The sequence below is a fragment of the Paramisgurnus dabryanus genome, chromosome 1 (assembly GCF_030506205.2).
Source record: "Paramisgurnus dabryanus chromosome 1, PD_genome_1.1, whole genome shotgun sequence".
Classification (NCBI taxonomy): domain Eukaryota; kingdom Metazoa; phylum Chordata; class Actinopteri; order Cypriniformes; family Cobitidae; genus Paramisgurnus; species Paramisgurnus dabryanus.
The window spans coordinates 63,393,706-63,417,917 of NC_133337.1; the positions used below are offsets into that span (position 1 = coordinate 63,393,706).

At 37.2% G+C, this 24,212-nt stretch overlaps 1 protein-coding gene across 1 annotated transcript in view; it reads left to right on the forward strand.

Moving 5' to 3' along the window:
* Nucleotides 1-284: 284 nt before the first annotated feature.
* myof (myoferlin) overlaps nucleotides 285-24,212 on the forward strand; it is a 42,533-nt gene continuing 18,605 nt past the window's right edge. The window contains exons 1-26 of the mRNA XM_073815855.1: nucleotides 285-488; nucleotides 570-625; nucleotides 834-925; nucleotides 7,419-7,524; nucleotides 8,604-8,691; nucleotides 9,332-9,465; nucleotides 10,182-10,310; nucleotides 10,512-10,574; nucleotides 12,400-12,450; nucleotides 12,548-12,578; nucleotides 12,655-12,770; nucleotides 13,539-13,665; nucleotides 14,749-14,852; nucleotides 14,933-15,001; nucleotides 15,086-15,129; nucleotides 15,448-15,530; nucleotides 16,005-16,040; nucleotides 17,157-17,281; nucleotides 17,687-17,800; nucleotides 17,882-18,059; nucleotides 20,261-20,385; nucleotides 20,550-20,659; nucleotides 20,823-21,015; nucleotides 21,388-21,543; nucleotides 21,703-21,834; nucleotides 21,912-22,075. Coding sequence (XP_073671956.1) covers nucleotides 401-488; nucleotides 570-625; nucleotides 834-925; nucleotides 7,419-7,524; nucleotides 8,604-8,691; nucleotides 9,332-9,465; nucleotides 10,182-10,310; nucleotides 10,512-10,574; nucleotides 12,400-12,450; nucleotides 12,548-12,578; nucleotides 12,655-12,770; nucleotides 13,539-13,665; nucleotides 14,749-14,852; nucleotides 14,933-15,001; nucleotides 15,086-15,129; nucleotides 15,448-15,530; nucleotides 16,005-16,040; nucleotides 17,157-17,281; nucleotides 17,687-17,800; nucleotides 17,882-18,059; nucleotides 20,261-20,385; nucleotides 20,550-20,659; nucleotides 20,823-21,015; nucleotides 21,388-21,543; nucleotides 21,703-21,834; nucleotides 21,912-22,075 — 2,714 coding nt within the window. The 5' untranslated portion in view covers nucleotides 285-400. The remainder of the gene's footprint in view (nucleotides 489-569; nucleotides 626-833; nucleotides 926-7,418; nucleotides 7,525-8,603; nucleotides 8,692-9,331; nucleotides 9,466-10,181; nucleotides 10,311-10,511; nucleotides 10,575-12,399; nucleotides 12,451-12,547; nucleotides 12,579-12,654; nucleotides 12,771-13,538; nucleotides 13,666-14,748; nucleotides 14,853-14,932; nucleotides 15,002-15,085; nucleotides 15,130-15,447; nucleotides 15,531-16,004; nucleotides 16,041-17,156; nucleotides 17,282-17,686; nucleotides 17,801-17,881; nucleotides 18,060-20,260; nucleotides 20,386-20,549; nucleotides 20,660-20,822; nucleotides 21,016-21,387; nucleotides 21,544-21,702; nucleotides 21,835-21,911; nucleotides 22,076-24,212) is intronic.

Genomic DNA, 24,212 nt, shown 5'->3' on the forward strand with positions numbered 1-24,212 from the left:
TGCGTTACATTAACATTAAATAGAATAAACAATATTTTAAAATTTTAAGTCAATACGGCGCGCATCACTTCCGGAAACACGAATAAATTAAGCAGGTAGGCAGTCTGAGGTCCACACCCTTTACAAAGGTGTTTGAATTCATGCGTCGCTATGCAGATCGAGCGACATATGACATGTGAGTATCGCGAGAGCGATTCGAAAGCACAACTCTCGCGGAACTGTGATGTCATTTGCCGATCAGTATGCGCAGCGAAGAATCAAGTGGCACACACCTAAACTGTCCCGAAAGCACGAGAGGACCGCAGTGAGCACACATCTCCTCTGAAGCTCACAAGCACACACTTCAGTATGAAATGTAAACTACTAGTACACTTATTTTAACCCCATTTAAAACACCATCATGTTGCGTGTTGCGGTTGAGTCTGCGTCAGGTCTGCCTAAAAAGAAGCTCGGCAGTCCAGATCCCATCGCATCTGTAGTGTTTAAAGGTAAGATCATGTTTATTATCTGCTCGTGTGTTTCCTATCAACAGACCAATTAAAATTGATTGCAATTTGTATTTATTATAGAGGAGAAAAAGAAAACAAAGTCCATTAATAGTGAATTGAATCCGGTGTGGAATGAGGTAAGAAGAGATCCACTGAGTTTCATGCATGTTGAAAATAGTTAATAAAAGCGTTGAAAACACTTCACCATCATCATTAATAATGATTAAAGATGCAGTTTATTGTATAAGTTGGGAATATGTGAAAGCACATATTGTATTTAATGGCAAATGACTTCAGTCAGCTCATGCTTGTGTTTTAAATCTTATATTTCTTTTGTCCTCTCAGACACTAGAGTTTGATTTAAAAGGTGCTCCTCTGGATTCATCATCTTACATTGATGTGATCGTAAAAGACTTCGAGACTATTGGCAAGGACAAGTAAGTGTTGCTTAACCGCTCACAGTCCTGTGTCAACTAAATTAACCAGTTCAGGACAAATAGCTCCCACCCTTATCAAATAAGTTGTATGACTACTAGAGAAACTAAACATCATCAAGCTGCTGTCAAGGCTTTTTTTATACAAACAAGACCTACAATTTTGTACAATACATATAATCGCTTGAATTTCCTTTAGGGAAGTGTCACATCCTGTATGCCATATTTCGCCCATACCTTATTTTTATCACTAAAAATGTAAATATTTGTAATGTAAATATTTGAGTATATAAATGCAGGTGCATTAGTCATTGTTTATCTGCTTTTTTATTTTTATTATTTTTATTATTTTAATAATTCGGTATTCATTGTCATGGATCACAAGATGTGACAGGCCATAACAATATAATGTTTTCTGTAAAAAGAGTGAAAATCATCATTTCCTGTTGTCCAAATTTTATATTCTGTTACTGTCAAACTCTTTTACCAAGATAGATAGATAATTAAAAATAAAACTATTTGAAAAAGGTATTGGAAAAAAAAATAACTTGGACACCAAATTTACCTGTAATTATATAATCACCCATTTGTCACACTGTGGTCACACTATATGTCTTATTTAAAACGAACTTGTAATGTAAAAGGGCGAATGAAAATGATTGTATAGTGGACCTGCTTATCACCCTAGATATATTGTATGCTTGTCCATTCATATGCATTTTAGCTTATAATCTTAATGTCAGTAAGGTTGGTGGACTCTGTGTGTCATCAACCCATATTTAAAACTTGTTGCTGAGGAAGTTGCAAAGTTTTGCATTTGTATAGTCAGGCTTGACTTAACTCGACTATTGTCTGTTAAGTTTGTGTCTTGATGAAGTCACAGTTAAGTCTGTCTGCTGTATGTTGATATTATTAGTTTAACAGTCTCGAGCCCTACGGTTCACACACCCTCTCTGCTCTGTTCAGGCTTGTTCTGCAATGCAATGAGGGTTGAAACAGACTAGGCATTTGCTTCACATTACTGGATGAATAAAGGATTGTTAGCTGCTTGTTGAAATGCTTTTCTTGTAGATGTAATGACGTGAACGGAGATAAAGGGGCGTTAATGATGGATCTTAAACTGCTTTATCAGCAGATTGGACTCTGAATTGCATTTGAGGAGTTCTTCTCTGTGTTGAATACAGAGTGACACAGAACTCCCACTGAAATTTACATTCATGCAAATATAGTTGCTCGTATATTGTGCCTGTTTTAGACATGTAAAGACTTTTTTGCACATTTACCTTCAGGAGATCATTTTTAGGGGTTTATTTTATCAACATGAGGGCACTATGGGGGCTTATCAGGAAAACATTCAAGGATTTTTCTTAATTTAAAGGGCACATATGGTTCTGATTCACGATTTAAAGAGTAACTAAACCCTAAACCAACTTTTTTTAGTTAATGATCGGTAAGAATGATGCTTTATTAGTGCTGTTCATTGATTTTAGTAAGTTTTTTTGACATTTGGATATAAAGTGTTTCAATACTGCAATATATGGTGTAAAAAGTGCTGCCCTCTTCAGGTTGAACGGTGGCTACTGCAGTTGAATTTTCCTATTGGATGTTGGGTCCAAAAAATGACTCGTGACGTAAGCAGGTTCAAGCTCACCACGCCCTTGTTACGATCTCACCACACACTTGGTATGAGCTTAGTTCGTCCCCTCTATCTCCATTGGGATCTTCCCACTTTTCTTGCATTTTTTCAAATATTGCCAGTGGGCGGAGTCAGGCTCTGACCAGGGGTTTAGTTACGCTTTAACATTTCTTTTGGTGTGTAAGTGTGTATTAGTACAATGTTAATGATATGCAAAAGGTACAAACCCCTAAGTTTACGATGACGCAAGTTATTGTCTCCAACGTAAATCTCTTTTCTTGGACTACCACAAACACATGGATTGTAGGCAACAGTTTACTTTCTGGGATTGGTGATGTAGTAAAGACCGACAATATCATAAATTCTCCCGCTTTGGACTCAGCCTACAAGTTACCTCCTGTTAGCATTGCATTGTGAGCGAATCTTTTAAACATGGTAAGCAGCGTCACATTTCTGGATAACGTCAGCGGTATTCAGACCAATGACATCATAAAGATTAGCTGGCCAATCAGGGACACAGAGCTTTTCAAATCGATGAGCTTTGTACAAAATCAGTGCATTTCATGAAGACAGGGAAATCTGGAGCTATAAAAATTTACGGTATGTGGAAAATAATGTGTTTTTTAACCATAAACCACGTAAACACATTGTATTATACCAAATACACAAAAAAAGCAAGTTTTTTTAAGCAATAAAATAGGTGCCCTTTAATTACAAGTGCTTCTATAGCTCAGTGGTAGAGCGGTCTTCTCTACATCCCAGTCCCAGGAAGAAACTGTTGCCTACAATGCATGTGTTTGCTTTAGGACTTGTACCTTTTGCATAGTTTTTTATTTTTATTTTTTGAGGCCATTTTGCCTTTATTTGACAGACAGTAATCAAGAGACAACAGGAAAGTACAGGGTGGAGAGAGGGGCATGGGATCGGCAAAGGACCTCGAGCCAGGAATCGAACTCGGGTCGCCGGAAGTGCGTCTGCACCATATGTCGGAGCACTGTCCACTACACCATCGGCTTTGACTTTTTGCATTGTTAACATGTATTAATACACACCAAAGGAAATGTGAAAACGTGAATCAGACCATTGGCGCTCTGTAAGGCAAAATAATTGTAGAGAATAAATACAATGGAAATTGATGGTTCTGATCCAGTCTGACGTGTTTCTTCAGTTCCTCTTACAACTTACAGCTTGGTCTTTTAATGTCACGGATGGATTTCTTGATTTACAGCTGTTGATCTACTGTATTTGTGTTGAATGAGGATTAGTCGTGTACTGAAGGTGCAGGATTGCACATAAGTGGTAGTTAACCTGTGGGTCTGTGCAGAGTAAATATAAAACACCCTGATTGCTCAATGAGGAAAGCTCACAAATTTCCCATGAATCTCAGTGTTATTTCAAGTGCAATTTCAGATTTATGTGTAAAGGCCAAATCGTTAGATGTGGGGTTGTATGTTTTAAGAAAAGTCAATAGCAGTTAGGGCTGTGATGGTTGTCATGACCGCAGCGTCATCACAGTAGTGAAGTGTGACCAGCGGTAGTGATCAAAAATATAGCCCAGCAGGATGTCTTGAAGTTTGCCGATGGCCAGCAGACTCAGAGTTAGCGCACTATTTGCAAGAGGAAGCAAATTATGTCATTAATGACCCGCTGGCTTGGAGGCTGATTTCTCTTTCATCTGCACGCTTTCCTCCTCCTCTTACAAGTGCTTGAAGTTACCCAAGCATTGCTTGATGTTGTGATGAGCACCCACCGGGGAAAAAAGAAATCTGCGCCTATAAACACTAATGTTTGTTAAGAAACTAATATCCGACACTCGTTTACATTTTTATATTTCAAAATGTATGCGTTATACACTGTATAAGCCTTCATGTACACACACATTTCATAACTGCAGTGGTGAAATACTGCCGCCACCACCACCACCACACCCCTAATAGCTGTACATATACTGTACTGCTAGATTAACCATTAAAGAAACATAAAGGTGCTGCTTTCAAAAAATTAAGCACTGTGTTAAAGGGAGAATTTAATTGGACCAAAATTTGGAGTGCATGTTGAGTCATTAATAGTTTTTTTACCCGAAGGGAAATGGTTTGAGTCATTTGTATATGTTTTTTAAAGCTAACAGATATGGTCTTTAGTTTCGCTGTCTTTCACCGGTTTTGTTGCTGTGACCATGGGACACCAAGAGTGAATTTGCTCAAAATTATATCTTCCTGGATCAACATCCTTGTCCATCCTAGAATAGTATTCCCAGATGTTAAATTGAAAGAAGATGCTTAGACACGAGGCTGGATTCGAGCGTTATATCATTCTTATCAATCGATTAGTTCCCTTTAATTTAACAGGAAGTTCATAGTTTGGGAAATGTCACGACTGTGTTTCTGTGGTAACAGTATTGTTCCAGGATTAGTGATAGATTCACAAACAGAAGTGAAGTTGTTGGTGGCACATGTTGTTTACACACATATTTTCTGTTTATAACAAAAGCATCATTGTGAAAGCAGTAGTGATGGGAAAGTGGGAGCAACACGGCACTGATCTAAGAGTCCAGTGACTGCTGGTTTTGAAAAGGAATCAAGATGATGTGAGATGTATGAGGGTGGGGTTGCTTTTGCTTCAAATATTTGCTTTATCATTAACTTTTCTTAACCTACGGTACTTTCAAGGTTTGTACATTTAGTTGGAGAGGAATGTTGCTGTATAAATGTTGTTTTTATATACAGTGTTTAAATACATTGGTTTTATATTTCTCATTGCTCATGTCTATTTGACTGCTCTGTGTATAAGGTTAACACAGAAATGAATTTTGCACATGTATTATTAATGCATTTTATGCTTTTACTGTCATCAATGTGAAAGGGTAACACCCGAAACCACTTCTCAAATGTGTACATGTACGTGTTTGAATATGTTCATACAGTGGAAGTGTTATGTAAAACAACTGTGTAGCTGTTGTGATCACATGGTTCATAGGTAATATTTCTTTACCTGGCCAGGGTAAAGGAGCTGTAACTCTGTTGATCTGCTGTGTGCAATCACACTGCTGTAACTTGGGTGGTGTTATTTGCTTTTGGATGAGATGGAGATCCCTTTTCTGATCTCAGAGGAAAAGAAAAGTTCAGATGTTGAGTTCCTCGTGTATTGGTACTGTATAGCTTTGTTTAGGCTTTAATTTTGAAAATGACATGTGATTCTTCTGATGACCGAATACCTGATCATTGTTTTGATCAACAGGAATGAGAAAATTAAGACAATGCAATTTTATTTCTTAAAGGGACACACTTTTTTTAAATTTGCTCATTTTCCAGCTCCCCTAGAGTTAAACATTTGATACCTTTTTGGAATCCATTCAGCCGATCTCCAGGTCTGGCGCTAGCACTTTTAGCATAGCTAAGCATAATCCATCGAATCTGATTAGACCATTAGCATCGCACTCAAAAAATATTGGTGTAATAATCAATGACTTTGCTGCTGTAACATAGAGACAGAGCGCAACGCGTCATAACCTGAAAACCACACTTACCGGGGGGGGGGGGGAGGGGGGGGGAGGACAATCCAACCGTCTCCATTGACTTATATTGCGAGAGGCCACCTCCTTGTCATTTCTGGCTTATAACAAAAAAACTGAATAATGCCTAAAAGCTGCTGTGTGACAATATGTACAGCTAACAAGCCAAAGAACCCAGAAATAAGTTTTTATAAGCTGTCGAGCCATAAAACCCAGCTTTTAAGGAGAAAAAAGTGGATCGCTGACTACGTTTCCCCCTAGTGGACGCAGTTCTACTAATAGAAGTACTATGAAAAGTTGCCTGTTTCCACTTTTGTGTCTTTAAAGGCTCGTTTTTTGGGGTCAACCGCTTATAAAAACGTATTTACAGATTAAACTTAAAAACAGAATAATACTTAAAAGCTTCTGTGTGACAAGGTGTACAGCTAACAAGCCAAAAAACCCAGAAATAAGTTTTTATAAGCTGTCGACCTCAAAAAACGAGCGTTTAAAGACACAAAAGTGGAAACAGGCAACTTTTCATAGTACTCCTATTAGTAGAACTGCGTCCACTAGGGGGAAACTTAGTCAGCGGTCCACTTTTGTCTCATTAAAGGCTGGGTTTTACGGCTCGACAGCTTATAAAAACTTATTTCTGGGTTCTTTGGCTTGTTAGCTGTACATATTGTCACACAGCAGCTTTTAGGCATTATTCTGTTTTTTGCTATAAGCCAGAAATGACAAGGAGGCGGCTTCTCGCAATACAAAGTCAATGGAGCCGGTTGGATTGTTTTCCCCCCGGTGGGCGTGGTTTTCAAATTCGAATAACTGCGCTCTGTTTCTATGGCTGCAGCAGGCGTAGTGATATTAGGCAGTGCCCGAAAATACTCCCCTGTCATTGAAAGTTACTAAGTGGACTATTTTCGGGCACTACGTTATATGATTGCACCTCCTGCAGCCATGTTACGGCAGCAAAGTCCTTGATTATTACGCCAGAATGAGAGTATAGTTCCTAGCCATATCTGACTAGAAAATTGCAACTTTTAATTTTCGGTCAGTCTTAGTACACGATGTAACTAAAGAAGAGTCAAGTTTTAAATATGAAAAATATCTAAACTCTTTGGTTATTTTTTAGGCCCAATGCTAATGGTCTAATCAGATTTAATGGTTATGCTAAACTATATTTTCAACACAGTAGAGTGTTCCTTTAAAAACTATAAAATGATGTGTGTTGTGAAAGTCAATATGCAAATAAAATTACTTTTAAATATCAAAACCTAGTTTGCTAGGTGAGTCTAAATCATGTTTTACAGTAACATGTATATCAGACAAAATAAAATAAAAATTTTTTTTAAATACATTTGTTTTAGGTTCATTGGGTCTGCAAAAGTCTCTCTGAAAGATCTTGCTGGTGGTCAAAAATCTCTCCCGGTGAAAAACTTACCTCTGCTGGACGAAAGTGGCAAGAACATAGGAGTGAGTGTTAAATATAATGATACAGAAAAACAAAACAAAAAACTGAAAAGATTTCTGCCGAATTTGATAATAACCCTCTTGTGTTATTATTGAACACATTTAGTTACCCAAAAATGACAATTTTGTTATCATTTTCAACACCCTAATGTTTTTCTAAACCTGTATGAGTTTCTCTATTCTGTTATATATATATATATTGACTTCCATAGTGGGAAAAACAAATACTATAGAAGTATTGTTATAAATGATGAAGAAGATATTTTGATAAACAGGTTGCCAGTATCCATTGAATTCCATAGTATTTGTTTATCTTACTATGGAAGTCAATCAGCTGTGTGCTTAGCAACATTTATCAGAATATCTTCATTTGTGTTCATCAGGACAAATAATTTCTGACAGGTCTAGAACAACATAAGGGTGAGTAAATGAAGACCAAATATTTGGGTGAACTATTTGTTTAATGTGTCGTTTTAATTTAATTTGATCATGCTTATAGCTACCAGTTTTTATTATTATCATTTATAGGTGTTGCTCACGTGGTTGGTAAAGGATGAGGATTACTGTTATTGTTTTTTTTATTGCTGTTACAGTGTTTACATCTTTAAGGGAAATATTAAGCCTACAAAATTTGTGTCTCAGGTAGCCAGAACCAGAACTGACCAAAAAACTATACAGGAAGAGGCATCTGATCAATAGTTTTGATAGTTTTTAGCGGCAGGGTTGTAGATCGATGAGAAGAGAGTATGCTTGTGATACCAAAGGATTGGACCGTAAATACAGTAAAATGTGACTACGTTTACAAAATCTGTGCCCTTATATTAACAGAAGTTGTGCTAATTTATCTGGTCATATTCAGACTGTTGAGATGAGTTAGTAGACAGAAGGCGGATGTGCTAAACTGTAGACAAAGAAAGTATTCAAACGTTAACAAAAATATTTTAGTCATCTTTAATTGGGCTGTCACTATATTTAACATCTGATAACATTTAGTCAACTTCTCTCATGATGATAGGATCTCTGTCAATATTAACACGTTAGATGTACAGTCAAGCTTAATTATTATAATGATCTGTATGTAGGCGAACATCAATATGGTGATAGGCTACGATCCACCTGCCAATTCAGGACCAAACCCACTTGATCAACCGGATGGAGGAGGGAACACAGGTGAGATGAGTGATGTTTGCTCATACAGATCAAATGTTTGATTTGTTTCTTAAAGGCACACGTTCACATTTTGGGAATTTAGCTTATTCACAGTATCCCCCATATTTAGAGAAGTCCATACATTCCTTTCCCATCTCCATGCGTGCTGTAACGCTGACGCAACCCCTGCTAGCTTAGCTTAGCACAAAGAGTGATTGGCTTCCAGTCTTTGTGCTAAGCTAAGCTAGCAGGGGCTGCATCAGACAGGGTTACGGCACGAACGGAGATGAGAAAGGTATGTATGGAAACTAAATTCCCAAAATGTGGGCGTATTCCTTTAATTTTTTTGAAATCCAACTGTCTTTTGAAAATCTAATTGAAACAATGAATGATCAGGTTATAACTGTTAATATCCATGTAGTAGTCACTCTCCATTATAAAATGATTCAATTGTTTGTTTCAAAGGTTATTGAAATATAAAAAAACAATTATCAATTAAACACATAAAAGAAATGGATATAAAGTAAGACAAAATCTTTTGATGATCAGTTAGTTAATTATTTAGGTTTACCTTTGGATATGTTATTTACAAGTCTTACATATTTGATGTGTTTGAGTATAAAATGGGAGTAATCCTTTATTGTGTGAATGTTTCGGGCAGCGGGTGGTGAGGCAGGAGATGTAGACGCCACTGATGGGGGCGGGAGGGGCGTCACATCTGGTGAGTCTGGACAGGGATTTAAGACCAGGACCAGGAAGCGTCACAATTTGCCCAATAAACCTCAGGACTTTCAGGTAAAGCAACTTATTTGTTATTACAAGTACAACTACAACTCAGTAATGCATCTTTTATTGAATGTGTATGTTTTATCCCAGCAAACACATAACTGTCACGGTGAAATCCGTGTCATGTTTTGTGTCTGTCCTGATTACGTCACCTGGACAATTCATTGATTCCTCATCACACCTGCACATCATTAGTCTGTCTGTATTTATACCCCTGTTTGTGTTGTACTCACTCGCCGGATGATTGTCGCTGATGTCATGTTTGTTTCCAGTGTTCCAGTCATTGTTCTTACCTGCCCGTGTTGTTCCTCGTGTTTCATTTCATGTTATTTATATTAAATGTCGTGTGAACCCTGCGTTTGTGTCCTTACTCGTGTTCCCGAACGTGACAATAACGTTCCCCTAACGTTTTTGTTTCCCTTTTATTTATTTGTTGAGAACCAAATAATAACGTTCCAATAAATTTACAGGTTGTTAATTTATAAAAATAAAACAAACCTTTAATGTTTTTTATCTATCGGCCACACTAAGAAACATTAGTGTAATGTTAAGGTAAGGTTAGGATAATGTTTTAATAACCAAAAAATAACTTTTCCTGTATAACCAAAAACAAACCTTGAAAAATAATGATTTGTAAATGTTAGAGGAACATATTGGAAACCAAATATGGGTAGCTGGGATATTGCTTTTAGTATTTTAATGATGTCTTGTTTTGCCATGTTAAGATCCGTGTGCGGGTGATCGAGGGACGTCAATTGCCTGGAAATAACATCAAACCTGTGGTGAAAGTGTTTGTGTGTGGAGAAACCCACAGGACCAGGATAAGGAAAGGAAATAACCCGTACTTTGATGAGGTATAGCAAAGTTGCTTATGTAAAAAAGTTTTGTGGCTTTACCTTAAGACGGTCCATATGCTGGTGTATTTATGACAAAAATCTCTTACTAGATATGCACATTTACATTTAAAGTTTTTGTCATCTACCATTTTATATGGCTTTTATGTGGCTAATTACTTAAAATCAATGCAAAAATATTGTTCATATTTCTCTTTACAGCTATTCTTTTATAATGTCAATATGTTGCCCTCGGATTTGTTTGATGAGCAGATAAGTTTGCGGGTAAGATGAAACCTTTTCAAAAATTCATATTTTCTGATGTAAACGTATTTTAAAGGTGCCATGGAATAAAAAACTGTATTTAGGCATAGATGAATAATAAGAGTTCTGTACATGGTAATGAAACGCGATTGTTTCCTCATTTTTATGTTAACCTTGTGCACGCAAAAGACTGCTGAAAAACAGACCAATCTCAACATAACACAGACTGTGACATCACAGTTGAGATGTATGCCCCAACATTAAATTACACATAAAATTAATTACAAAGTTGTTAAAATGCTGAAAACGAAGTTGTGACTGCTGTGTTAAAAAATAGACCATTTCATTCAAAGGAAAAATCCTAGGGTTGTAAATTGACCCGTTAAACTTTCTCTGGATATTTTTTGCACTTTTTTCGTGTCATATGTGACCCTTGACCACAAAACCATTCATCATGAGTTGTTTGGGTAAATTTGTAGCAATAGCCAACAATACATTGTATGGGTCAAATTATACATTTTCTTTTATGCCAAAAATCCTTAGGATATTAAGTAAAGATCATTTTCTATTTAGATTGTTTTTGTACATTTCCTACCGTAAAAAAATAAAAATGTATTTATTATTAGTAATATGTGTTGTAAGACTTTTCTCAATATATATTGCACCCTTAGAGTCCAGATTTTCAAATAATTGTATCTCGTACAAATCCTAACAAACCATATGTTTTATACTGGTTTTGTGTTCCAGAGCCATCTATGTACCGTAGGTACCCTTGTACAGTGGTGTCAAAGTTAATTTTATCTCGGGCCACATCAGCATTACAGTTGCTCTCAAGTTGCTGTTTTTTTATCTGACTTTGAGTGACTGATTACAGACGTCTCATAAGTTCAGTGTTGTACAAATCGGTAGTTTTTAATCGTTCATTAAAATAAAACCGTTCAAATGAGTCATTCGTTCGCGAATCAAACATTAGCAGAAATAGACGGATTGTGTGCTAATCCCTGCTAGACATCGCAAAACATTTGTGAAAAGGAGACAGAAAACATTTCCTCGCTGGATAGGACTTTTACCATTGGCTGCGTCCGAAAGCTGTAAAATGTCAAAAGGCATCAAGGCATGTCCGAATCCAATGTTTTTGGTTTACTTCCTGTCTCCTGAGATACCTTCATCATCTTGTTCCACAATTCTATGCGTGGGGTGCACGGAAATGTGATTGGTCGAGCCTGGTCGAGTTCGGAAAAATAAAATTGTGGCCAAGAAAGCAGCTGGAGCACAAATTAAGTGTAAATAAAGTTGTATTTTTACTTTTTACATCTTTTTTTACATCTTTTGATTTCTAGCAAGAAATTAGTTTTGCAGTTTTCAAGTATGGGATTAGTTATTAAAAAAGGCACCATCTGTATACATTTTAAACTGAATTCCATTATGCTGCCTATGAAGGCTGTACGAATGTGTTTCCCAGAGCTGCCTTTATGCCGCTGAAGTCATCGCCTCATGAGGCAGCGAGGCATCAAGTCAGCTGCCTAAGCTTTCGGACGCATCCATTCTGTATCTGTTTTGAGGAATACGCAAATGAGCGTGTGTGTGTGTGTGTGTGAGAGAGAGAGAGAGAGAGCAGATACTGTGCTTAGTTTGGAAAGTGCCTGTATGCGGGGCTCTGCTCATAATTTGTAAGCTCTCGCGGGCCACATAAATAAAATAATTTGTAAGGTCTCGTTTAACACCCCTGCCCTAGTAGTTCATGGGCACAAGTGTGGCGGTCAGATTTAAGTACCCTGAATTTTACGAAGCAAGTATTTGATCTCTGTGTATGTGTTTGTGTCTTTTCTTCATACCGTATCTACAGATATATAACGCATCATCTTTCAGAGCAGACAGTCTTTTGGGAGAATTCAAGGTACTTCATTGAAATCCTATGAGTCTCTCTTACTATTTTTAATGTCAGAATCCTGATGTAACACAATTTTCTAAAATAATCTGTAATCTGTTTCTAGCTTGATATTGGCTACATCTATGATGAACCAGGTAATTTTCTCATAGTCACACAATATGTGAATCATTCAATCTGTGGTGATACTAATGGTTGAATGTTTCCTATCAGCTCACTGTATCATGAAGAAATGGGTTCTTCTGAGTGACCCAGATGACTCAAGCTCAGGAGCCAAGGGTTATCTCAAAGTCAGCATGTTTGTCTTGGGAGCAGGAGATGAACAACCGGTACATTCTTCTCATCTCATTTCTTTGAGTGTGTCGTGGAAAAATAATACTTATACCAGGATCTGTCCATCAGAGATGATTTATTTACTTGTACAAGGACTCAACGCATACCGACCATGAAACGATATGCGAAGAAGTGAAAAAAACTTGAATCTCCTCCCATTATGTACTGACATTAAGTTTGTACCTCCCCTCAATGCTATTCTATCAAAACAACTCCTTCTTAGGTGTTGTTCCTAGGCCCTTCTGGGTGCTTAAAAATTATTTTACTTGTCTGCTCTATCTAAGCAGATCAAACATTAGTTTTGCTAAGCACATCACACCTATATTAAAAACCGATCCATCTCTAGCTGGCCCACAGACATCCTGTTTCCTGTTTTAGCAAATAAAAATATCGTGCCAGACATAACAGAGAAATCATATAAAGAATACAAATACTAAAACAATAAATGCATAAAGAATACATTTCTATTACAATCCATAACACATATTTCATTGAAGATGTAAAGATTTAAATTTCCATTACAAGTGCATTTACATACAGTATTTGTGAAATGAAAATCACATGTGAAGGATCAAGTTTGCTATAGTAGAATAGCTTTTGTAGCTTAGCTCATAGAGCTGTCAGTATCAAAGCCAGGTTCCTGATTCAGGGATACAATTCCCGACGCCCGACGCTGTCTGACTTGAATGTACTTTTGGGATGAAATAGGAAAAATGACAGTGTTATGTGAAACTGTATTTGTAGCTTTTATTTGTTTCTGGCAGTTGGAGAAGAAGGAACAGGACAATGATAAAGACGACGTGGAGAGTAACCTGCTGTTGCCCGCTGGTGTCGCTGTCAGATGGGTCACGCTCAACCTCAAAGTGTTTCGGGCCGAGGATATCCCTCAGAGTATGACTGTACCATTTATGTTTTAAGAAAATACTGAGACATAGTTTAGGTTGGAAATTTTGAATAATTAACTCTTTCCCCACCATTGACGAGTTATCTCATTAATTAAGAAAAACGCTTTCCTGCCGAGTTTTTAAGGCAATCCATATTTCCGCTATTTTCCACTAGCTTGTGCTCTTACCCAACTTATAAAACTCTAAAGCATCTACAGGTGTATGTTTTGACCATCGCTTTGAATCTGATCTATAACAAAAGTCCTTCACAAAATGCAATTATTTAATCTTTTATATATATTGATATTTTGTATGTTTATATATTTTAAGAACAAAAATATTTGGAAAGCATTAAAGGGTACATATCATGAAAATCTGACTTTTTCCATGTTTAAGTGCTATATTTGTGTCCCCAGTGCTTCAATCGCTTTTGACATTTTTCTCCCCTTGTGATGTCAGAAGGGGATAAGACTGTCTTATTCTGCACTATCCAACCACAACACTGTCATTTAGTGCAGAGATCAGCTCATTTAAATTTAAAAGGACACACCCAAAACGACACATTTTTGCTCACACCTACAAAGTGGCAATTTTAACATGTTATAATAAATTATCTATATGGTATTTTGAGCTAGAACTTCACATAATTATATACTCTGAGGACACCAAAGATTTATTTGACATCTTAAAGTATTTTGAAATGTCTCCTTTAAACTATTTTGAAAATCATAAAAGATTCTGGGGCTTGCCTGCAACTTTAAAAAAAAATGCTGGCAGGGAAAGAGTTAATATATAATGTAACTGCTGAGAGTCATATTTCGCCGGTATATTATTATTTATGATAGCCTTTCATTGGATAAATATTTCTATGAACCCTTAGGTTTCAGTCTGTTTTTCCATTCCACAGACTTTTTGGGAATTTCCACAGACTTTTGGGGTTTCTAAATATTGTTCAATATGTAAATGCAAGAACATTTGTAAATTGATTGTCTAGAAGCAAACACACATAGCCAAAACACTACAAAATCTGAATCCTGTGGTCTTATTAAAGGAGTACAGCAGTGGTAATGTGGAAATTATTTGATTTCAGTGGACGACTCCATCACCCAAAGTTTGAAGGGAGTATTTGGAGGTAATGCAAATAAGAAAAATCTGGTCGATCCTTTTGTTGAGGCCTCATTTGCTGGCAAAAAGGTACTTGAACCCTAACACGTACGCACAGATTTTCTTCTCTTTTAAATTTTTCTACGTTGATTATATGTTTGTCGTTACAGCTCTGTACACAAATCATTGAGAAAAACGCAAACCCGGAGTGGAACCAACAGCTTAATCTACAGGTTAAGGTAATGCCAAGCTTTCTGATGCTGGTAAAGATTTGTTTATTTGGTCCCATGAGGTTTCTAATTGGAAATACTTTTGTTTTACAGTTCCCGTCTATGTGCGACAGAATTAAGCTGACTGTATTTGACTGGTGAGGATCTAAGCAGTGATGTTTATGAGATGGCACATACTTACGTTTTCAATCTGTATAGTGGAAATTATCTTTGTTATTCCCTGGAATGTGAACTGGGGTTAGTGTTTGGTCAATGTTTTGAGTTGGTAGGAGGACACAGACTCTATGAGTCATTCCACAGCTGTCCCACCCACTCCCACAAACATTCCTCCCCAAAAGCCAGACCGCGGCTGCTTTGGAAACAGTGGAAAAACTGACAAGGCCCCTAAGCTGGACTCATTTTCTCTGACACACTGTAACTTTGGAACTGATCTCTCATTTCCCCTTCCTCCTCAGGGACCGCCTCTCTGGGAATGATGCCGTAGGCACTGCATATCTGGATCTGACCACAATAGCATCCTCTGGTGGTGAAGTTGAAGGTATATGAAATGATTATGTGGAAATATTTTTAATATGCAACTTTTTATCCTAGTGGGACTTTTTTTTAGTAAAGTCATAATTTTAAAGGTGAAGTGTATCATTAAAAAAAATGTAATTGTTGGGCAAGGTTTGAAGATTTTTAAAAAATCCTGATTGGATGAGCCACATTTAAAGATGTGTCTGCACATTCAGTGTGAAGGCATTGAATTGCTTGGCAACCGTAAACATCCGTAATAAATGATTGTATAACACACAGCTTCATGTGGTTTAATACTTAATTTCATACATTGCTATTTGATACACAAATTGATACACTTCACCCTTAATTGTCAAGTTTTTACTCCATTTTACCTCGATTTCTTAATGAGTCTCAAATGCACCTCACTTTTATGCCCTACTGTATATAAGATCATGTTGTACAAACAAAATCAAAATAATAATCTTCATTGATTTTATTGTTTTCTTTGTAATAGAGGATCTTGAAGAGTATGGAATTTCATCAAAAACAGGTTTATGAGATCTAGTGACCCCATCACTGCAATCCCTTGTGTCCAATACGCCAGTATAGACCTTAAAGGGGTTAGTTCACTCCAGAATGAAATTTTGGTCATTAGTTACGCACCCTCATGTTGTTCCACATCTTTAAGACCTTTGTTTTAATTCAAAACACATATTAGGATATTTTTGATAAAATCAAAGAGATTTCTGACTACCCCCATTCCAACTAACAGCAACCCGACTCCCGCGTTCAATGTTTAAAAAGGCAGTAAAAATATTGTTATAGTAGTCTGCAGTGGTTCAATCTTAATTTCACTCTCTTTCCATTTGTTTGTGCACAGCACAACATACTATGTGTCCCCTATTTAAAGAGTAGTTATACGAGTAAGTATTGTGGGACAAAATAAAACGTGGCAAATTTTTTTTTAAGCGGATAAAAAAATGAAAGTATATTGTATGGTGGAAGAGCCCTTAGTTTGCAGCACTTCAACCTCGGGTGCAGTAATACTGACAGAAGTTTGAGCGAGATGCTGTTTTTCTTTTTTGTAAAACACTAAAGGTGATTGAACAGTTGTTTGTGCTGGTGCTATTTTGTGTTTTACAGAGAAGAAAACTTGTTTTTGGAACAACGTGAGAGAGTGACTAAATAATGACAGAAAAAAATGTTTCTGGGTGAACTATTAAATCTATTAAATAAATTTCTTCTTTCACAGCTTATATACTCCCTTTTACTACAAACTTATTTGTTGTATTGAAAAAAATGTGGTACCAAGGGTTTGCAGTTACGTTCTTTATGTATCAAACATGCATGTGTCCAACTTCCACGCCATCTTTTTTTCAGTCTATAGTTTGCATGCCCTCTTTAAATTAGCATAAGCACCGAATACTTATGCTATTTTTGGCATGTTCACTAACATGTTCCCTATTATCAGAGTGTATATTTAATGACAATGGACGTTAATTTCTGCTCTTCATAATAACACTTCTTTATCCATTTTAGAGACTTGAATGCTGAATAACTCTTGTTTTAACCCTCCAATGATGTATGAGATTAACCTTTCTAACACTCTCACTGTTTATTGTAGTCTCATTGCAAACATTTTTGAAAAACTCTGTGTTGTTTACAGGAGAGACTGGGGAATCTGAGATAGGCTTTCTGCCCATGTTTGGGCCCTGCTATATAAATCTGTATGGTAGCCCGAGGGAGATGACAAGCTTAGCTGATCCATATGAAGACCTAAATTTGGGCAAGGTAAGACCCAGTAATGTATCTGTTTGAGATTTTATTTGCAGGAAATATAGGGCCATAAAAAGCTTTGACACTATAAAAAGTAATAAAGAAATTATTATTCATTTACTCAAAAGAAGGAAAAAATAAAATGCCCCGTCTTGTGCCTCTGGTCTCATTAGTTGGTTAGGTCAGTATTGTTATGCTTGGCTCAACTGGGGCACTTATGTCTGTTTGGTACCACTAGTTAACACTTTACTTATAACAGTTGTGGTTAAGTTGTGGTATAACAATGATAATTAAGTGAAATTAATTGAATTTTAAACTCTCTAGGGCAGGGCTAGTCTACTGGCAATCATATTTATCCACCCCGCCGGTCATAAACGTTCTGCTTTTTAACTAGATTGTAATCCATGTAAATAATGACAGGGTGAAGGAGCCGCTTACAGAGGCAGGATTCTGGTTGAACTCTCGACTACACTGGATGGAAAAGCGGAAAAGACTGTGGATGAAATATCAAGTGATGACATCTTGGTTGTTCAGGTAATGCTCTTTGAGTTTCTTTGTAGATGTGTTTTTCACCAGATAACTTCATTTACAGATGTTGTTTTTGTTTTTTATTAGAAATACCAGCGCAGAAGAAAATTCTGTCTGTGTGCAGTGTTTCATGGTGCAACTTTGATACAAGAACCAGGAGAACCCATTCAGTTTGAAGTTAGCATTGGCAACTATGGCAACAAAATGGACTTAACATGCAAACCTCTGGCTTCTACCACCCAATACAGCTGTGCAGTGTTTGACGGTGAGCTCCTTGGAAACATGTTTTATATAAAATCAAGTTGATCTTTTCAAGGATAAAAACTTGTTTGATGAAAAAGTTGCAAACAGCTTTGTGATATCACACTGATGAATGCTTTGGCCCACGACGGTCCACATCTAGCTAAACCCCAAATGAAAGACAATTCAAAGGTTGTTTGCAAAAATCCTTTCACAAAGCATGAAACCCAAAACTTGGGAGTTTTACTTCAGAAGGGATTAATCTTTTGTAATACAGAGTTAACCAATAAGCTTCTGAGTAAGAGAGAATTTATTGTGGAAAAATGCTAATAATTTACTCAGCCTCGGGTCATTCAAAGTTGTTGGTGACATTATTGCTTCAGTTGAGTAAAGAAAAATTAAAGGTGACATAGAATGATTGAACAGGGTATTTATCCTTGTTCTGTGATGTGACATGTAGACAAAAAATGTTTTGTTTGGGTCTGTAATGCCTTAGAAGCTTCCTAAAAACCTCTCTCAGATAGCTCTATTAGGGTGGGGGATTTTAAACAAGTGGTTTTGCACCTATTTGGCTCCCCCTACCGGCTTAACTTGCAATCTCATTACTGATTGGCTGACTTTGCTGCCACTCAAAAAATGTAGCCAATTATTTTAAAGTGGAGGGGCAGTGAGATTCCTGTGATGTCATAAGCATCAGTTTTTCAGATTGGGCCGTTTTCTGGCTGACATTTCTAAAAGAGGAATTTCTATGAGACTGAGATGTTAAGCATGTTTAGCACTTTTTTTATGTTCATGAATGCGGGTAGACTACCTTTATTCAACAAAGACAAGGTAAAAAAGGTTTTTCATTCTCTGTCCCCTTTAAATGGAAATTAAATTGTGGTCCACGTCATTCATATAATGCAAGTCCTTAAATACGGCCAATTGTTTGGCCACCATTTACTTAAATTGCAAACAACTGCTAAAAACTTTGCATAGCGAGACAACTTTGAATAGCACAACCTGTTAACATCAGCGCTAAAAATTACTACTGCAAATACACAGCTCACGTATGCATTGTGAAACCATCAGCTACGTAGCTCGTAGCTGAAACTGCAAAATGTAGCATCTATGTACATGTATATCTATGGTCTGAGCTGGTGAAATTGAGTAGAAGCGCAGACTATTTTGCATATTAATATCTATGGTCTCACTTGTGCTTTTAAGTAGAGGCGTGGACTAATTTGCATATTCATATCTATGGTCTTAAGGGCTCGTTATAGTTGTGCGTAGGTGCGACGGCGTAGGTTCCGCGTTGGTTTTCATTTATACTTTTGCGTCGTCGTCCGCGTCAAAGTACAAACACACGCGCAGACCGCTGGTTGGCAGTATCCACGCGTGTAACCACAGTAGCAGCACGACAGTCAAAAAAAAAGCTTTGCAAGTTAACCCACAAACAAAGAAGAAACAGCAACTTGTTGTTTATGATTTGAGAAGACCAGCAATGATGGAAGTAAATAAACAGTGACACTTGTTGCAGTTTTAGTTAAATCACTCCTCAACTTGACCATTCTTTGTTTTCACCGTGGCAAACGGAAATAGCTATGACGCAGTTTTTTTACCTGACGGGAGGGGTTCTGGTGGACCAATCACAGCTCTTGCGGTCCGTGTAGAACTGATGCGCTGTAAAAAATTTTGCGAGGTGCACGTCAGGCTACGCAGAGCTACGCACAGGCTACGGATAGCCTACGCACGACTATAAATCGGGCTTTAGTTGTGCGATTGAGTAGAGGCATGGATTACTTTGCATATTCATAGATCCCACGTATACTAAAGGCAAGGGTGTGTAGGGTTACATTCAAGCTGTTTTTAAGCATGAAGAAATTCCTATCACAGGAAAAGCTTTTACAAAACTTAATTTGATGCTCAAAGAAGAGTTTTAAGTGATAACATTATCAACTACAGGGGAACTTTAATGTTTTTTTTCTTCTGTGTTTTGTTGTGCTTTGGGACCTTCTGGACTGCAATTGTAAATATCCTTATATCATGTGTGTCCTTTTTTTTTATCCAATGTAAATAAATAACCACTATTGCACTATTAATGTGCTTTGGCAGATGAGGTGCCATTTAATATATTTTATGTTTTAGACCTCTAAAAAATTATTACACTTTAAAGAGGTTTTGTTTTTTTGTGATGTTCAGTATATGAAACTTCATTGACTGATGTATGTTTTATGGTTCTTGCAGGTAATAACTATTACTTTCTGCCCTGGGGCAACACTAAACCTGTGGTGGCCATCACTTCATTTTGGGAGGACATCAGTCACCGAGTAGATTCCATGAACATTCTCCTTTATATTTCTGACCGCTTGGTAAGTAAATGTTTTATATCACACAATGTGTTAACCTTTAAACTCTTGCAAATACAGTTTTCACTTTTTAATATTTCTACAATAAACCGCCTGTTTTAAAAGCTATTTTATGATGATATTTTCCTTCAATGTGCATTAAACATTTAACACACATCTTTCCGCAGCAAACAAACCTCAATATGTTAAAGACTGCGATACAGTCCAAAGCCTCTGACACGAGACAAGTAGAAATCTGGATGAAGCTTATCAACCAGTTATTAGAAGATCTTAGCAGGTAAAACCCATATTTAATAAGCATTTTTAGTGAATCATGTAAAATCAATGTCAGTATATGTATTATTAAATGTGGCTTGTGAAACAATTATAAAGATTTAATCTGATTGATGATGTTTGTCTTATAACACATTTTTTAAAACTACTCAAATGTATGTCCTCAGTTATAAAATTCCTGATCTGGAGGGGAGGCCCAATCTCACCACTTTGGATTACCAGTTGAAAAAGATACGGGACCGTACTCTGAAGAACATCAGGGGCGGTGCCAGATGTTTGCTAGAGGTGGCCACAGACGTTTGTAAGTGTGTGAGCCTCATTGAAAGCTGGCTGGAGAAGCTGAAGCAGCTGGCTGAGGAGGTAAATCTTCAGTACTTTCATAACAGATGTTCAACTGTCTAAAACCTCATTCACACAGCACCTTGGTCCCAGAACATTTCCGTAAAATTGGCAGAGAGGCTTCTGTGTGAACCCAAAGGGCGTGCCGTAGTAAGGACACGCATGTCATCGCAACAAGAAGTTATGGTTCAGCTCTTTTGACACGGGGGGAATTAAATAAAGATTAACATTTAGTTTAATCTTCAGTTTAATCAAGAAATGTCTGCAAACTGAATTGATAATTACCAAAATTATTATGCAAATTATCACAGCATATTTGTATTATTGACCCTTTAAAGTAACACATTAAAAATCAGCTTATAACTACAAATTTTCTTTGAATCTTTCCTGAAGCCTCAGAACAGCATGCCGGATGTGATCATCTGGATGTTGCGAGGAGAGAGCAGAATAGCGTACGCTCGCGTCCCAGCCCATCAGATCCTCTATTCAACCTTCAGTGAACAGGCCTGTGGTCAGTACTGTGGGAAGACTCAGACAATCCTGATGCAGGTATGATGAGAGTTTATACTGAAGCATGCCATCAACACTTTACAATTCATCTTTATTGCTGAGCTCTGATGTTTTTATTCAAAATATAATCTGTAACTGCATTTCATAGATATGGTTATGCTCACATGTACTTTACGTATTTTCTGCGTTTCCCAAAAGTATCCCATGGACAAGAACAAGGGTTCAAAGATTCCGGTGCAGATTCGTGTGAACATGTGGCTCGGGCTGGCCAAAGATGAAAAGCAGTTCAATCGTTTTGCGGAGGGGACGTTCAACGTGTTTGCAGAACTGGTAAGGTTGGTTTGTCATGCTTTGAGACTTTTACGTTTAAAGACCTCGCAAATGTTTTCTGATGGTGTCTTTTACAGTATGAGAACCAGGCTCAGGTTTTGGGAAAATGGGGCACCGCCGGCCTGCTGAGTCGCAACAAGTTCTCTGATGTTACAGGCACAGTGAAGCTGAAGAAGGAATATTTTCTGCCCCCTGTTGGCTGGGAGTGGGAAGGAGACTGGAAGGTCGACCCAGAGAAATCGTGAGTTAAATTTTTTCACACGATTTTCTTTCAATATTTCACTCGAAGACATATGCATTAGGGTTGTAACGGTTCAAATTACTCACGGTTCGGTGCGTATCATGGTTTAAGAGTCACGGTTTGGTTACGCTTTGGTACACTTTGGTCACAACAGGCTCCTTTACAAAAATACAAACATAAGCCGTTTTTTTTACCTCTGTCAAAATCAAAATTTTCACGTTAGAGCACTTGTATTATTATACTACATGTAACGTTACCAACTTTACTGTGCACTTCAAAATGAACATAAAATAGCTTAGAACACTGGGTTACTTTTTATATTCTATGCCACTATCTTTAAGTTTTTTCGCAAGAAGATCAGTTTGTTAGCATTTAAATACAGAAGGCAATGTGTGCTGTTTCTGTCTCACCTGTGATCGCATGCTATCAACAACACACTGGTGATGACGCCGCAATAAGTGACTCGTCGTCATATTAGATGTATTGCCTTGAGCATACGGCACTCACGAATTTTACAGTTTTGTCCAAGTTTTCTTGAGCATCGCTGCTGCAATAGACTGAAATGAAGCTGACGGTGCCTCTATTAGCGTCTTTTCTCCTTCGCTTGCCGTGCTAACCGGTCCATGCCACACATACACACAGGACAATTCGATTCTTTAACGATAACCGTTACACCCCTAATTTGCATGGGGTCAAAACTGCAAAGAAGTCGGTTAAGGTGTTAACATGTAACATACTGTAAAGTCGGGGTATGGATGGAAATCTACCTGTGCCGATCGGATTTTGACGTTTATGACCTTTCCCAGATAAGAGAAAAGATGTTTTACGTCTTTACATAACATTACGTGGTATCTGTTTACTAAGCATAATCGGCGAAAGACTGAGTGTAAACATTTAAACTTCAAATTGAAAATGTACATGGCAAATTAAAAATGTGCCCAATGGAAACACTGCAAGTTCGCATAAACTCCCATATATCAGTTAGAGGTCGACCGATATTGGATTTTTGCCGATAACGATAACCAAGGTGGTCACTAACTGCCGATATAAATTACCCAATAGTTTTTGACCATTTACTGAATTCAAACACAACACTCATAACTCATTCACTGAGTTCAAACATGACACAACAAAGTTGTGTTGAACTTTATTACCAAGTAAGAATAAAGAATTGACAACATAGTTTGTACTTTTAAGTAAAAAGTAAATATGAATATTAACTATCAACAAACCTTAGAGTAAGCAAACTAAAATAATACTAAACCAAAGTAACACACCACAGAACAATAAAAACAGATTCAAACTATATAAACTGTATAGCATGAACTGTTGTAAAAAATTACAAATTAAATAACGGCAGTACGCAATTTTTTATTTATTTATCAAAACTAAGTTATGATTAGGGTGACCATACAGTACGTGCCATTCTTCCCGGACGCGTCCTGGCCAGGATTTTGGGTTCGTCTTCCGGAAGTCGTATTTGTCGACCGCATACGAGTATTATTATTATTATTATTATTATTATTATTACAGAAAAGCAACCGTTACATTTAAAGGTAAGAATTAAACTAAGATTGTATGACTTCCGGAAGACGCATCGAAATCCTTTCCAGTAAGCGTCCGGGAAGAATGGTGCGTATGGTCACCCTAGTTTTGATAGAAAAATCTACAGCAGGCTATGTCTGTTTGACTATACTGTGCTGTGCACAGCGATCATAAACCTCGCACTGTTCAGATCAGACTGGCCTCAAGTTTGCACTTTATAGAAGAGGACACGCAGTTTGTGCAGACACGTCTGACTTTATAAATGTATAAAGAAACCGTGTATCTGTGCTGCTCGCGGTGTATAAAAAAGACGCCACGCAAGCTTATGACAAAAAACAAACGCATTGTCTAGTCCTGTGATTTCTCAGAATGCCTTAACTCTTTCACCGCCAGCGTTTTTTTAAAAAGTTGTCAGCCAGCGCCAACGTTTTTCATGATTTTCACCAAAGTTTAATGCCTTCCAGAAAATGTTCTTCTTTAAATATATAAACATACAATATACCAAATGAAAGAACAGACCCTCTGCTTTCAAACAAAAAAAAATGTTTCTTCCTAGCTTCAGTGGTTCTTTTGTAATCCGCTTTTGAATATG